This window comes from Uranotaenia lowii, chromosome 1, assembly GCF_029784155.1.
Source record: "Uranotaenia lowii strain MFRU-FL chromosome 1, ASM2978415v1, whole genome shotgun sequence".
Taxonomy (NCBI): domain Eukaryota; kingdom Metazoa; phylum Arthropoda; class Insecta; order Diptera; family Culicidae; genus Uranotaenia; species Uranotaenia lowii.
In genome coordinates, this window is record NC_073691.1 from 86,362,353 (window position 1) to 86,379,076 (window position 16,724).

Consider the following 16,724-nt stretch of genomic DNA (forward strand, 5'->3'; position numbering starts at 1 on the left):
TTTTCTTGGTTTTTTGATAAAAAAAAAGGCTCCAATCCACTGTCCTTATCGTTAAATGTAACCACCAACCGTCTCTATCAACCGATTTTAACCCAACACTTTTCTTTGTTTCTTTTTCCAGCCCTGGTAACCCTACAGCTCACCTTGGCACCAACAGCGGCAGCGGTAGCGGTCACCAGCATCACCATCACTCGCTACAGGCGGTAACGACCCCACCACCCGTAGTCAGCAGCGCCACCACCGATCACCACCCCTTTCACCAACACCAGCAAAAAATTAGCACCGTGGCGCTGCACTCGACGGAAGCCCTGATGGCGGGCTTTCTCAAGTCTACGGACCTGGGACCGCACGGGCCTCACGGGTACGGTGGGTCGCATCATCCGCACCACGGCCATCCGCATGGACCGCTGCCGCCCGGAATGCCCATGACATCGCTGGCCCCTTTCGGTTTGCCTCACGGGCTCGATGCCGTAGGGTTCCCGCAAGGTATGTGGGGTAAATATGCGTTTTTTTCTTCCTATTATACACCTTAGACTTTAAGAATTTAGTCTCTAGATTTTAGAGTTGAGCGAAGACACTGCTTCGTGCAAAAGCGCGGAGATTTTCCAGCTTGTTGTATCATCAACGAAAGACTGCAAAGTTCACGCGCAGATCTAAATAATTCGAGTGGCGGCGGCGGCATCTCGATTCGATCCGGTAGTCACAAAAATGTTAAAAGGATTAGACTTCCTCCAGTATTGCTGGGATCACATTCTTGGGTCGAAGCGTGATCGCCATCGTTTCAAAACTAGTAGCGCTACACGTTTCGTTAATTATACAACAAGCTCTCGTGATTGATATGTAATATTAGTTTAAGGTCTTGTTAGTATGTTTTTTCTTCCTTTTGGCTCTCTCCCTGGACCCATTAGAAGCACTCTTATGCTAGCTTTAAGAGTTCCATTTATTTGGTTGGACTGAGTGGCGGCTATTCGCTACCACACAGTCCCGACACAACACAACAGCAGTGTCTTATCTGAATCTGAAACGGAACACGAAAATCTACGTCCCAAAGAGAGTCCGCGCCGAGCATCAAATCACGCTCGAGTGATTTCTCTGACAATAATTCATCTGTCATTTTTCTTAAAAGCATTCTCCGTCTGACGAGGGGTCCACCGTTCTGCTTTCGGGACTATTGATATCTCACCGCGTCCGCCGCCGCCGTCACCGTCTCTTGTAGATACCTTCATACATTCCTGTGTCCGACGATCTGGCCCCGGGGAATGTTTGGTGGGAAATTTGTCCAGAAGCCGCCGCCATTCGCAAACAAATGTAGCAAGTAAACGAAGCAGCAGATGATAGCTTTTTGATATGTCGATGATGTGATTCCAGCGTCGGCCGCTCTCGCCGAGGGGTCTCACGAAAACTAGTCGTACATATACCCTACACATCATCTTGACGAGTGACGAATGAGCGGGTGTTATGAAATATTCACACGATCTCACGTGCTGCGTCGGCTAAATTTCGGGGCTAATTCCATTAGAGTAGAGTGACGGCGACGGCTCCAAAACCGTATCAGCTTACCGGGCTCCCGGCTACCGAGCTTTTTAATTGATCCTAATTCCTTCCCCGGCCGCCGGCGCACTTTTCCCATTACCCATCATCCTGTGCTGTGGCTGTTTTGTGGCAGAGGCGCGCGCGCGGGGACAGTTGATGATGAATTAAATTTAGATTTGATTTCGATGCGATTTTGCACTGAACTCCTACGGTAGCCGGTGGCCGGTGGCAGTTTTTTGATGGATTTTTTGACTTTCCATCTGGCACCGACGGATGGACGGTAGCCATGTTTCGGTTAATTATTTTAAAATTTTTTGGTTTGGGCACACACACTTCTTTTTCGCTAATGGTTTGCAGTCTGCTGCGGTGAGAACTGTCAGACGGGATTGTTCATGCGAAAGTAAGATGGACGCTAATGGAAGCCGAAAGCATTACATCGAATTCAAATTAGAGAAATTATTTGCGAAAGATGTGGTTTGATAAAGATTATGGCAAAAAATTGCCAAAACCTAATTAAATAGACATCTGCTGGGAAGGTTTGGAGTGAGCCCCGTTTTGTTCATTGACCGAAATTATCTTGAAGCAATCTTAAGCTTGGAATGAGTAAAATGGATTTGAATTTGTTTAATTCATATCATATATCTAAGTGTTCAAATTGAATTTAATATGGTTTCCTGATGTAAAAGGTTTCTTGTAGAAATGGTTGTAAAGGCGTGTATAGATCGATGTGGATGCACAACTAGGTACTAGCTCCCAGACTAGGTACTACTATGCAGACTTCCCGAATAACTCAAATCGTTAACATTGTTAATGCGAATCGCAATGCCTTCCAAATAAGTAAACGCTCGTAAAAATCGTTATTTAAAATCGGTATAAATCGGATACGATAAAAAGTCCGCCATGTTTGCAAATTTGTTCTCCCGCGCGGGATTCAATTGACGAAAAAAATTATTCTCTCTGCGTTAAGCAGTGCAACCATGCCATCAGATGGTTCATTAAAAAAAATTGTCCAATGAGAGAAGCAGCAAATATTGACGCTAGCAGCGGTTTGCATGCATTGAGAGCAAAACTTGAGCTCTCTCGCATACTTTCAGGATGTACGAACAAGGTGTTGTATATCGTCCAATTTGAATAATTCTTATCGCTTAAGCCATAAGTAAATAATATGTATGTATATCGCCTCCACTTTGGTAGGCAAATGCTGTTTTTTGGTGTTTTATGCGATGATTCTATAATGTATTTGAAACGTAGAAAAAAGTTTGATGCAGAATATACCTAAAAATGTATGCTGGGTTCCAAATATCTTTATGGCTGCGTATAAAAGTGTTCTGTGGCTATTTGAATAAGATTTTATGTATTTTATGAATATAAAATTGGCTTTAAAATAACTTCAACATTTTTTAACCATGAGATATTTGCTAATAAATCAACTTTTCCTACCAATCAAATTTTAAGGTACTACTCGTTGATGAAATTTCAGAATTTAAATAAACCTTTTTTTTTCAATCATTAAAAACCATGTGTAGATCAACTTAGAACAAAAATTTCAGGGATTTTCCTTTAAAATTTAGTTTAAATATGAAAAATTTAACAAATAAAACTATTTGGAAATGCAATCAATTCTGAGATACTGAGATTAGAGGCTGTTTTAAAATGCGCCTATAAGGGTTGTAATATGCCCCTATTTAAAAAAAAATTAGAGAGATTCCAATGACCACACACTTTATTCCAAGAGATTACTAAGTAACACTTACACTAACAGAAACGCTAAAATTTCACATTCTCACGGAAACAAACACATAAAAATCTCAATTGTCAATAGTACCTAATGCTCTTGACATTATCTGTTCAATTTCACACTTAAAATTGAGATAATCTACGAAACTTCTCGCGGAAGCAGAGAAACCGAGCGCTTGGATCTGGTCTGCGCCTACTTCATTCCAACTCCAACTCCATTCAAACAAACCATGAGTTATCATGATAGTATAAACTTCAACCACAGGGATGCAATCTTGAACGACTTCTATACAGAACTTGTGACCAACATCTTTTTGCTAAGTGTTAGTGAATCTCGTTTTTAACTTTTTATCAGATTTAAGCTTTTTTACCTTGATAGCATTGGAGATGAAAGCTCAAATTTGATAAAAAAAAGCATGAATCTGACCAAAAATCTTAAATCTGAGAGATGTTCTCCACATGGGTTGTATAAGGTTGCATCCCTATACCAGCGGCTTGTTATTAGTTATGGATGGATAAGCTTGCTAAATTTCCCGGTTCTAACCGAGAAAGCTTAATTTTTTTTTCAAAATTGGGAAAATTTCCGCGCCAGCTTGTTTGCCCGCATTTCGTTGAAAAAAGTCCGAAATTTGCCCAAATTTATTCACTTTTATTTGCAAAATCGTCAAAAATCTCTATTTCTCACGTGAACTTTATTATGCCGTATAAATCATCTTTAAAATTCGCAAAAATACTGCTACAAAAGAAATCAAAACAACTTTAAAATTTGTATTTTACATATTAAATGTATTGTCCAGGCTACAAATATTCTAAATGGAAAGAAGTTGCGACTAGTTCATGTCATTTTTTGTATTTTTCCTTAATTAAACTGTTTGTTTACATTTTGTTTCATAAGACGTAATGAATGCTCATGCGAGATTTGTGTTATTATGTTTTTTTTGCAATTCAAATCAAAATTTTAAAGCAAGTTTTGCCAGAATGTACATAAAGATCTTTCGAAAGCCAGGAATACCGTTTCAAAATCTGGGAATGTGTTTCGATGAAGAAATAATGTTTCATATGATTTTCTTTATTTTTATTGAATTATTTCGGGATCTGTCTAAATTCGCCCTTATATTATTGGCGGGATTTTGGGTTGAATATTTTGAATTCAAATTTTGTTAGGTTCTTAGATAAAATTGCTTGGATTCGACTTGCTTTTTTTAAATTCTCCTGACAACTGTTGAATGACATAAGTACAGACATCGTTCGATTTTGGCAACACGCTCTTACATTTTGTGTTGCCATAATCGAATTTTGCCAAAATCGAATGTTTTTTATTTAAACTTTTTCACTTATTACTACAATAAACTATAATAATGATCATCGTAATTTTTTTTGACAGTTTTCCGACCATTTTCAGTATTTTTTTCTATCATGTTTTTGATGCATTTTGCTCTTTTCTTGTTTTGTTTATAATGTTTTTTTTTATTTTTGGTAAATTTTTAGTAAACTTTTATTAACATTCTTCATTATTTTTTAGTTCTTTTAAAATAATTTTTAGTCTTCTGTTTGTATTTGTTTTTAATTTTATGAAATTTTCATTTTTTGTTTCTTTTATAATTTACTAGCTGATTTTACCCGGCCTTGCTCGGGTTCACGAAAGATATTAATCAAAATGAGTCGATTGATTTTTCGAAATGTTGGAAGCTTTATATTCATCATTTTAAGAAATTGGGACCATGTTTGGCCACGTAAGTTTTGTAAGTCTTTTAAAAGTTTTTGTTGAGATTATTCACTGTGTTTATCGATTTTATTTTTTTTAGAAGAAGCTTTTAGTTTTGAGGATTATGAATTGAATTTCAAAATAATTTCTATCTTCTCTATCACAAAAAACTTTAATCTCTTTTGGAGACTATCCCACTTTTCAAGATGGATGATCTCCCTGTACAATGGTATATTTAAGTTTTATTTAATTGAAAATTTCTAAAAACACTTTCGAACCTTGTTGAACCATGTTAAAGGCTCATTTGGCATGTTTTCAATTGAATGTGTGCTTTTTTCGCTTTTTTAATTTAACACTGTTTTTCTTAAATGTTGAAAGTTGCACTAAAAGTTTCTTGGAGTTATCGATAAGAAATCATCTCTGAACCGAAATAACCATTTAAATGTTATGGAAATGGTCTTACTTGAGCTCCATTAATTATTTTGAAGAGTGATCAATGTTAAAATTCTTTGAAATCATTTGTTTGAACTCCCAGTACCAAACGATTTTTTTCAAAATTGGATGGTAGAATTGAACAAATTGATGACCAAAAATAAATCAAATAGTATACGTAAATTGGCCAATGAAATAGAATTTTATAAAACTAAAAACCTCAGATTGTATTATCTAATCAATTTTCTAATTCCTCCTTGAATTCCTCGAAGGCTATCGAAGCGTTAAAATCGCAACCTTGGGTATATAACTCTAAATCTAATGATTTTTTCTTTCTCTATAGGGAATCCTAAAAATTTGAAAATGGTTGGTTAAAATTAGGAGTTTATTAAAATCAATTCATTAGTTTTTCAGCATTCAGTCCAAATAGTTATTCAGCTGAAAAAACCAATTCACTGTTGACTGTTCAGTTCACTGAATATCCTTGTAAACTCTCAAAGCCCCCCAGCGGGGTGGTAGGCAGCACATTGAAAATCACTACAATTTTAGTCAATATCTATAATCTTTACAGGATAGTTGTATTTTTCAATACAAAATGTAGGCTCATTATTGCATCCAAATATTTCGTACCGGTACCACGTGTTTTGAACAGTAGAAGAAAAAAACACCCGCCAAAATTTTACCGTTCAAATTTTTAATGCTGAGCAAGCTTTGATTTGCTTTCCAGTACACGTGAACTCCTGGACGGTCGTTTCTAATGCCCGGCCCATGGTGATGGTGAAAATAACCCCGCCAAAGAAAAAAAAAACGCGGTTTCCAAAACGGGTGCCATGACTTTTGGTTCGTGTGAATAAAACCGAAAGTTATATGGGAGGGTCCCTTTTCTTATGTGGGAGGGGCTCATAACTATTACTAAAACCTTACCCTGGCTCAACTACATCTCTGTACCAAATTTCAGGCTGATCGGTTCAGCGGTGTGGATTTGTATAAGGTGCATACAAACAAACAAACATATATAGTCCAACTCATCTTTATATATTAGATAATATTTTTTAATTTAAAAAAATGGATCGTGTTGTTGTATTTTTTCACTATTTAAGAACGTAAACACATATTTATGGTGCTTGTCTAAACTATAAGATAACGTTCTTTTTGAAAACAAAAATCGAATATTGCCAAAATCGAATGTTGCCGAAAACAAACGGGGTCTGTACAAATTTCCCGGAATTAGGTATACATTTTAAGACATGAAATTTAAAGGTTTTACTATTGGCTTAATTAGCGTTTATCGCGGAAGGTTGTTTGACTTAGGAAAAAAAAATTACGTGGAAAGAGTAATTTATAAATGCGAAGTTATCAAGCACCATTTATTGATAATGTTTGCTAATCTAATTAAATGGATTAAGCATTGTTTTCCTGTTCAATTAAGTTTTTTTGGTGGTTTTAACCTTAGTTTACTCTACTAAAAGCTTAATGCTTTCAACTGATTTGGACATATTTTTGCTGCTAGCTCTATTTTAAATCTTTTCAGAATTTCTACAATTTTTTTCAATTTTATAAGATTTCGTTTATGAAGATTTAAATTTTGGCGGGAACCAGTTCCAAAATCAACCCATGGTTTCATAAAGTAACATATTAGCAAAAGTACTGCATAAAAAAGTAAAAAAAAATGTATTTTTCTGTTTATTTCAGTTGATGTGCACATTAATTCCAACTGACTGAAATTATTTTTGAGAAACAACAACTGAAATGCAGTGTTAAGAAATCGTTTCAAACAAAAACCTTACAAAATCTCTTACAAATTATTGCAAATATTTCCTAAAACAATTGCATTTTTTTAACATTTCGTTTAAAGAAAACCCTTGTTTTGGTTTGACTCTGTGCACTTTTTGCCGTTTTTTTAACTGTCGCTTTGCTGCTCATCTTATGTGTACGGATAATTTTTTTTTTTGCTAAAATCTATAGGATCAATTCAAATACATCTGAATGGCTTGTTCGTAATAAACTAGTTGGCTTTTTCTCCGTGTAAAAGACTTTTCAATAAGTTTTCAACTTTACCTGAGAACCTTCTGGAGCATTGCTTTTTAAACCATCGGGGCTAAGTGTTCTACAATTTGTCACAATCATTTACGTTTTCTTGCTCCTTTTTTTATCAGAGCTTGAAATTAAAATAAAGCTACTTGGAATCATAGTGGCGAAAAAAGAACATTTAAAATGGTTTTATTGTTACTGAAATATGCTCGAAGATAATTAAAAAAAAAGTTTTTTATTTTTAAACTTAACATAAAAATGAAACTCATTGTATTTGATAAAATGTTTCCGGCTCTTGGATTATTTTTACTGTTTTTTTAAAGAACAAAAACATTGAGACAGCTGCTAACAGCCAATGTCAACTTCTCTGGCTACCATGGAAACGGGCCAGTTTTTAACCCCTCAAAAGAAATCTCGGTGACAGTTTTGCTATCACCCATTTCGGCTGCTGGATACGCAACGGACAGCCGCCATATTTTACATTGTGTCGATCACGATCAAACGCATATACCTAGAGAAGAAAACCAAAAAAAAAAACTAATAAAGTAGGAAAAAATCCACACCACATCTGCCCGACAACATTATGCACCCTGGCTGACAGAAGTTGCAATTCTTCAAACCATGTGATGTTTGCTTTTGTACACCACACGGTGCAGCCCACAGAGAGACCCCTTCTTCCTACTTCCAGATCTTCATGGAATGACAACAACACAAAAAAAACAACAGAACTAAAAGTTTCAAAAAACAGTTGCCATTCGCAAGCGTCGAGGCGTGATTTGGAATACATTCTCGGGAAACTACCCCCAGCCACGAAAATCTCGTCGAGTTCCAGATTGCAACCCTCCAGCCCGGACCAAACCAACCAACCGGGTGTGCTGTTTTGGTGCAGTTTCGTGTACAGCAAGTTTTGATCGTTGACAAATTGTAGCTGTCAATCGCGAGCGAGAGTGACATTTGAAATATGCGAATGGGATATGTGAAGAACGAGGGGCACGCCACACATTCGAGTGATTTCCGACGGAATCTAACCCTCATCTAGAGGGTTTTCGGGAACCAGAACAGGATCGAAAAGTCGTTTTTGTGTTCGATCTGCACACAGTCAGTGCTCGACTAATCCTAATTGCACATTCTAGCGATACCTAACTATACTTTCGCATTTCCCAATGAAAGTACGATATGTTGGGAGCGACCCCTCGTTTATGTGTAAACGGGGAAAACCTATGCTCGCTTTAGTGGTAGAACGAGATAGCGCCAATTGTTTCGTTCAGTTTTCCCTCGCTTTGTCCTGCTGTTCTTCGCGATAGTATTGGTGGTGGCGCCTTTTGAGTTGAGTATCACTGCAACTTTTCTTCTGGAAGAACGGCCGAATCCGAGGGGTCCGTGCAAATGTTGAGCGAACAACGAACGACGAATGGAAATGATGGCGTCGCCATTTCGAAAGGATAATTCAGATTTATGACAGTTTTTGGTTCGTGCTGGGTCGTTTGCTAGTTGCTGTCGAGTTTTTGTGTTTGCTTTTCGAGAAGGTTTTTTTTCGGTGACAGCTCAGCTTTAGGTTCGGTTGTTCTTTCGACGAATTTGCATGATAATAAAAGGAAATATCAAACACTATCAATAAATTTTCCAATTAAATTCGCTGCTTGTTGCATTATTTGCATCTTCAAATCTACTGAAATTTAGGCGCAACTGGTAGAACAGATACAAGGGCTTTGAATGATTAGTGCAAAATTTTGTGAAACATATCGTTAACGTTACTACCAAATGTCCATTTGTCAATGCTATGCTGATGTCAAGTCTATAGCGATATTCCCAAATCTCTTAAAATAGACATGGTAGGGTAAAATACCTAGATTTCGACAGTTTTTGCATGATTTGTCAGAAATACCATGTCAATATATTAATTGACTTAAGTTTTTCATCTCAAATATGATTGGTTCTATGAATCAGACTTTTTTCTTCATTCTCTACCTTTTTTATCGATAGAAAGTTTAAAGACAAAGTTTTTATTATCCTTTTACTAAAACATTTCGATGATCTAGTTTTCGACATTCAATTTTAGTTTTCGACACAAAAAGTTTTAGTTTTCGACAAGAACATTTTCACATCCTTTGTTAGCACAGGAATATGAATTTTTGCATATTGAATTGCTTGTCTACTTCACGGCGTTTTTTACACCATGGAAACAGAATAAACATACCAAGGAAGATGGGTGTCGAAAAATAGATTATTAGGTGAATTTTCAGCGCTAGTTTTCGACAGCTCAAAAAACAGTTGAAATTTCTTTAAATTTTAGCAAAAATATGAAATAAATCACCGAAAAGATTGATTTCAGAACCTTATCTATCCATTGATTCCCTTTATGTTGCTTTCAATCGAATAAAAGGGGAGTTTTTTTATGATTCAAAATCATTCTTATTTGGTCGATAGCATTGAATTTCACAGGTGATTTAGAATGTTACTTTTCAATTATTGATTTACTACTATTAAACAACTTATTTATAAGAATTTTTATATTCAATGTATACTAAACTGGGAGAACAAAAATATAAAAATATGAACATAGATAGCTTGAGCCACCAAATAGAACGATAAGCCTTTCATTAAAAATTTGTCGAAAACTAGCCCCTGTCGAAATCTAGAGTATCTACCCTAATTAAAAAAAACATTTAATAATCAGTTTACATATTAGCCGTCGGTCTTTCCAAACAATCCAATTTATCGTTGAAGGAAATATTTTTGAGCACCACTTTTGATAATGAGGCTTAGATAGCATTTATCTGGACGCTTCGGTGACTTAAACGGTGTTGAAAAAGATAATGACAACTCCAGGGCAGTCGGATTATTGGTTAACTCTAAAGAGACTGTAAACTGTTAACTGTTTACTATAGGCTCATTAGTTAACTCTAACGAGTCGCTCAACGAGGCACAATGTTTTTAATGGATATTTGACACCATTTGATCTAGCGAAACTGTTTACTTAACACTTCGTTTCAAATTATTAAGCACATGCAACTATTGCTCTACAAGTTTGGTTTTTTTAATCTATACCAGTGGTTTTCAAAGTGGTCCCTTTCCCTCCCCCCCCCCCCCCCCTCCAGGGGGCGATGAGAGCCTACAAGGGGGCGGTAGAAGGGCTTAGAGTAGCAAATTTTTGTTGCATTTATCAATAAATTTGTTCGAAAATACCCTGAAGGGGGCGGTGAGCTCTAAAATATCGGGACAGAGAGGCGGTGATCGAAAAAATTTGGAAGCCACTGATCTAGACGTCATTTCCCAATTTCCCTCTGGAGACTGTCAGATGATACGACTAAAAAGCTACACCCAAAGAAGAGGTTGCAAAAATCCAATGCCTATTTAGTAAATATCTTTGCCAAAAATGCGCTTAAAAATACTGTACCAAAGATGATATGATTGGAAAAGAACTACTGGCAAAAAGACTCGAGCTCCCAAGCAAAATGATGCAAGGCTAGTGGCCTTGCATCATTTTTTCAAGCGAAACAAGAAAAACCATTTTATTGGATTTTCGTCATATTGAATAATTCATCAAAAAAAAAAAAAAGTGCGAATCGAACTCACTGCAACATCTCATCTGAGCTTGCCAGTCCGATATCTTACCCAGTGCACCATCTGAGTCGCTTAGCAAACGAAAGTTTATTGTCATAGTCCTTCTGCCACCACCGCGCCGATTACCAAAAAAACGCGATGCTTTGGCCGTCTGCCGTTTGGAAACAAAGATTTTTTTCGAAAGCTGGTTTACTTACACAAACAGCGCTCGGCACATCAATCGACAATATTCTTGGGGTATGGGATGGGATATGTTTAATTCGTTTCTTTCAGACATATGCAATGCGGTTGCGCTGGGAAGTCAAGGCCAAATTTTAGAAAGCTTGTTAATGCAGGCCCGGCATAAAATTCTAAACCGATAATTCCACCTTCAAGAAAGTTCATTTTTGGAATAGAGTCTGGTTTGTGGGTGTAGAGATGGATATGGGTAGGGAAAGATATTGGTAGAGAATGAGAATTGCTAAGCTCTAGGATAATATTGAAAAACACAACGGTTCGCAAAGGCTGATCACAGACGGCTTAAAGACGTTATTGGTGTTGAGGAAGAGTTTTGCTCTGGCACTGTCAACACAACTTTTCATCATTCTCAATCTATGAATGGAGACGAGCTTTCTGGTTAAGGTTGAAGCACAGACTAAAACAGACTGGACACTCTTTTTCGGTTTTTAGCTATTTTTATGGGCAATGTCGGCACCAGAAGCGCGCCGATCACAAAAAATTAAGGAGAGGAAGGCTGACTCCGGGAAGGATCCCCAAGAATATTAAAAACTGTGGCCCGACGATGAGGAAGGGTCCCCAAAAATAGTGAAGTGTCTAAGTGTAAGAATAAATTTAAAATGAAAAATGGTTGGTAAATGAAATATTAACTTTTTCCTCATATTTTAAAAAATAACAAAATTATTTCAATTATTAATCTTCATATTTTAAAACAGAAAAAAAATTGTTTTGTGGGGTTTTCTTATCAGCTTCCGGTTGGGTTTGTCACAGTTCTCAGTACTAACCGTTGATCTTCGGAATTAGAATCTTAATATACAGCCCATCCAAGCAGAGAAAGATAGATTCGACAAGTCGTGAGTGTTTGTGATACCGCGCTTCTATCGTCCCATCCCAGCGTCGTGAAGCATATCATCTGTTCCGACAAGACTCATCGTCCTAAACAAAAGAAATTTCGCGCAAGAATAATGCACAAAATTAACAATTTTTAACTTCCTTCATGTCTTTATTTGCTGTTTACTTTCGGCAGATGCTCCGCTATTACTAAATGAGTCGGCTGAATGTATTTTTGATCGGCGATGACCACAATAAAGTTTTCAACTTTGGAATGAAAACGATTTTTACTCACCATAGTTTTGTTTGTTTTTTTTTTTTTTTGTCTAATCGATATTTTCCATGGCTTCTTAAATAAATTTTCAGTTTTTTATTGGTTGAGGCAATGTCGATACAAGATGGCAGTGGTATAGTCATTTCGCTTATGAACAGTTACGAGCAATACTTGCAATCGCTAGAGCACAATGTAGCTGCATTAATACCTGGCTGATGATAGCAGAGATGCCAATGTGCCTGAGTTTTCAGGATTTTGCTAATTTTTCAAGGCCCAGCCTGACAACCTGATAAGCCATTGAATTTCCCTTATTTATGAAAATATGCCTGATTTTTGCGAATGTGATGAAAAAGTGGGTAGTAAGGAACTGGATTAGGTACCCTTGCTGAAGTTAAAAAGTGAAAAGAGAATTAAAGACAATCTTTCGATTGCTTTGATTCAGTAGAATGATTCAACCAAGAAGGCTCACAACACATATGAGAGTGCAAATGTGGAGCGATGACCAAAATAAAGGTTCATCCCTTTGAACGAAATTTCCTTTACTTTAGCCTAGCCTAATTTTGCCTGATTTTTATTTCACCATTTCCCTGATTTAAACAAAAAAAAATGCTGGCAACCCTGGATGATATATCAACTTATATGTTCCAAAAGGATGAAAATCCCTGAGAAAAGAAGAAACGTCTAATTGCTAATCCATTGAAATAAACAGAGTTAGAGGAAAAAAACTCTTTTCAGGATCTTTTTTTGAAACAATAATATTACAAGTTTGTTGTGGAAAACAAATCTTCGGTTTGAATCCCTTTTCTCGTTTTGACAAAGAAAAACCTTGTTGTGCATACTCGTTTCTTGCTACAATATTTTGGTTGACCATCAAATATGGTGGGTTCAAATATTCTGTCATTGCGTAGGACGCTAGAAACAAAACTTGTAGTACCTAATTGACCATAAATGCAATTCTGCATTATAACAGCCGAGTGCTATGCAGCATATTAGAACTATGAAACTCTTTAAATTCAACTAGCATTTTATAAGCCTTTCACAATGTCTTTAACACGGTCGTCGCCACACTCATTTTGGTAGTCTTACTAGCTGGGCCCAAAAAAAATCTCGGAGCGAGAACGTAAAGAAGGAAAATTCCAAGCTTTGCAATGTGTGGCTAAACTGAGCGGCTAACTTGAGAAAGAAAGCGTCACACGTTTTCGATATGACGGGGCCTCCCACGAAATACACCCGTCACCCGAATATTGGTCCCATGGAACGTGTAAAAATGCAACATAGCTCTAAATCAGAATAACAAATCCTATAATTTCTAAACATTGAATTGGCATCACTCAAGCTTGCTTTAATGCTTTTTAGCACTATGTAAGCACTACACTGCCGTGATATGCCCTAATGAGGCATATGCCATTCCCAGATCTCGCCATTGAGAGTGTTCTTCTTCTTCCCCCACTTTCCCCTTCTCCGGGACCCCTCATTAAACGTGATCTGTATACAGTAGCACATTTAATGAAAAGTCCCACAGAAGTGGAAAGTGGGGAAAGGGAAAAAGACACTTTTATTGGCGAGATCTGGAAATGACATATAAGTCACTTTGGCATAGCAAGGCAGTGCAGTGGCATGTCATGTCATGTCATGAGTGCGATTCCAGTTTATCTTCAACAGAAAAATAAAATTTAGTTATTTATGAAATTCAATGTTCGGAAATTTTAGGAAATATGCATAAGCAAATTATCTACAAGAGGCAAATTCAGTATCACGACAGAAAAGTTCACCCAAACAAAAATCATAATCATGCATAATTTATTTTTCCGCAGGGTGGTGCCTCATTTGGGCGCCATTTTCCTTTTTCAAGCATTTCGCCTGTCAATGCTATAGCATCAACCAATGCTAATATAGAGCTTTTATAGGGTTATACTAGTTTCTGCATTAACACGTTTGTCGCCCAAAAAATTCTCGGAGCGTGAAAGTAAAGCTAGAGAGCTCCCGATTTCCAAAGCGTGGCGAAACTGAGCGGCTATCTTGAGTAAGAGAGCCGTCACCCGTTTATGGGTCCCATGGCATCCAACGTGTTAACACGTTTGTCGCCATGGGACCCATAAACTGGTGACGGCTCTTTTACTCAAGATAGCCGCTCAGATTCGCCACGCTTTGGAAATCTGGAGCTCTCTAGCTTTACTTTCACGATCCGAGGATTTGTTATGAGCGACGAATTTGTTAAAGCAGCAGTTAATTTCGCCAAACCTGGCCCACAGAGCTAATATGATGCACAGAATCAAGCTCTATAGCTGACGTTAAAGCAGAATTGGTGCGAAATTTAAGTGCTTATGGTTACTTGGGTACATCTTATTAAAATGTCAAGTTTTATTTATACAACAACATTAAATTTAATAAAACCGTTCGCCTACTACAATTGAAGGTAACGCCATTAACAAAAACGATTTTTTTTAATGGCGCATGTTAGGACTCTAAAACATGAAAGTTATTATTTAAAAAGTACTAATGAATCGAGGCTTCAAGATACCAGCTCAAAAGATCTTTATCGGGAGCAAATAAACCCCATATAAATAAAATTTCGCAATGACGACTGGCAACACAGAGAAGAAACAAAGAGGACGAAGGAATTCGCTCAGGTTGTTCTCGAGTGGTTCGGTTGCTTGGATTTGCAAAACTTGTAGCTACCCCCGTTTCGACGAGGGGTTTTCCAAACGGCGAGACGCACAAAGCTCTTTCGCAAATGTGTGTGTGTTCGGCAAACGAAAATCTACTCACCATCCTCCTGGGGAGAGGCATCTTCTTTTGAAGAATTTTTTTTTCTTGTACCAAACATTGTCGCATCCCACAGCACCGCAAATTTTTTATGCTTTCCTCCAGTTTCGGTACGAAGGAAGGTACCTCAGCATTTGGTTCCAGGGGCAAACATCCCAAGAACAACTTCATGCAATCATTCGCTTTATTGTTGCTCTGTGAGCTGCTGTCGTGACTGTTGCTGTCAACGGCGAGGAAAAGGAATCTTAGCTTTTTCTTCCAATGCCCCTCGGGAAGACATGATGAGGGGGACGTAAATTTTCTTGCGTATTTCGTTCCTGGATGGGGTAGAACGAAATAACGAGGGGGACCCAAACGAACCCATGTCGCCTTACGACAACGTTAGCGTTTGCGATCAGCCAGCCAGCAGCACATCAGAGATAGAGAGAGAAAGAGAAAAAGCGAGAGCAAGAAGGAAACAGAGAGTGGGAGGGGATATTTTGGTTGCCACCCCGTTAAGCGGTTTATCTTTTTGCTTGCAGGCATCCTTCCACAGTTGATGGGCTACGTAGAAGTATGTGAGTGTGTGAGTGCAAGTGTGTGTTTACGCGAACGTTTATGCTGCCAGGATCTTTTGTGTAGATCGAGGGAGAAGTGCGAGCGCCACTTGAATGTGGATGCTGCCGTTGGATTGTTTCGAGTGATTTTTGTTCTTATCGAAGCAGAAAATGTTAGCGAACGGATTCAATGTTTAGAACCGGGACGGAAAGTTGTGAAGACAACTTTGTGTGCATCTTCAGAAAAAAAAATGAATACAAACATTAAAATATCGGAACAACTCTCCAGTTTAGTGAAATTACTGAATTCTAAACTTTCTTTAAAATAACAAAGGTACAAACACAATTCAAGATATGTAGGGGAGAGTGGGGATACTTGATCCCCTTTTCTTAATTTCACCATATCTTTTTGGAAAAATTTAGCAACACGCCGTCTTTGAAATTTTCTGACAGCTTGTAACTTCAAGTTTCTATGCTCCAAAAATTAGAACGATACTTGAACCCGTTGATGAACTAGATGCATTTTCGTGGGAGTAAAAAAATTGCGATTTTTCTGAAGTTAGGGGAGACTTGATCCCCTATTGAAGGAGACTTGATCTTTTATTCAGGAAGCCCTAATCCTTGTATGAAAATCAAACAAAACCCCAAGATAGAATGTAAATTGACTATTTCGGTCATGTTTGTTCTCATTTCACAATTTATAGCAGACATAAGAAGAAAATTCTATAACTTTGTCTCAACGTTAATGACATTGCATACTTAAAGGCGCTATTTTTTATAACTAAGAGAAAATTAATTATTTTTGCTTTTTTCTTCAGACAATTGTTTGATAAATATTAGTTTTTGGATAAATATTAGTAATTTCATAATCAGCAATCATAACGATCAATTCAGAAGAAGAATATGCCGTTTGGAAGGGGGATCAATTGTACCCAACTCTAGGGGATCAATTGTACCCATAATCAACATTTTAGAAAACTTTTTCTTAAAAAAGTTGAGAGTTTTCCATTGCTTTGAAAATATGGCATTATGAAGTTCATTTTACGCTCGAACGATTGATACATTAGAACAAATATTTTTTTCATAATTTTCCCATGTA

The 16,724-nt window shown here is 37.2% G+C and overlaps 1 protein-coding gene across 2 annotated transcripts in view; it reads left to right on the plus strand.

Moving 5' to 3' along the window:
- Positions 1–16,724, plus strand: part of LOC129738611 (homeotic protein ocelliless) — a 67,913-nt gene that overhangs the window by 35,245 nt on the left and 15,944 nt on the right. The window contains exon 2 of one of the 2 annotated variants that reach the window (XM_055729846.1): positions 122–495. In XM_055729846.1, the coding sequence (XP_055585821.1) occupies positions 312–495 (184 nt within the window). In that variant the 5' untranslated portion in view covers positions 122–311. The remainder of the gene's footprint in view (positions 1–121; positions 496–16,724) is intronic. The other variant, XM_055729847.1, reaches the window with a different exon arrangement.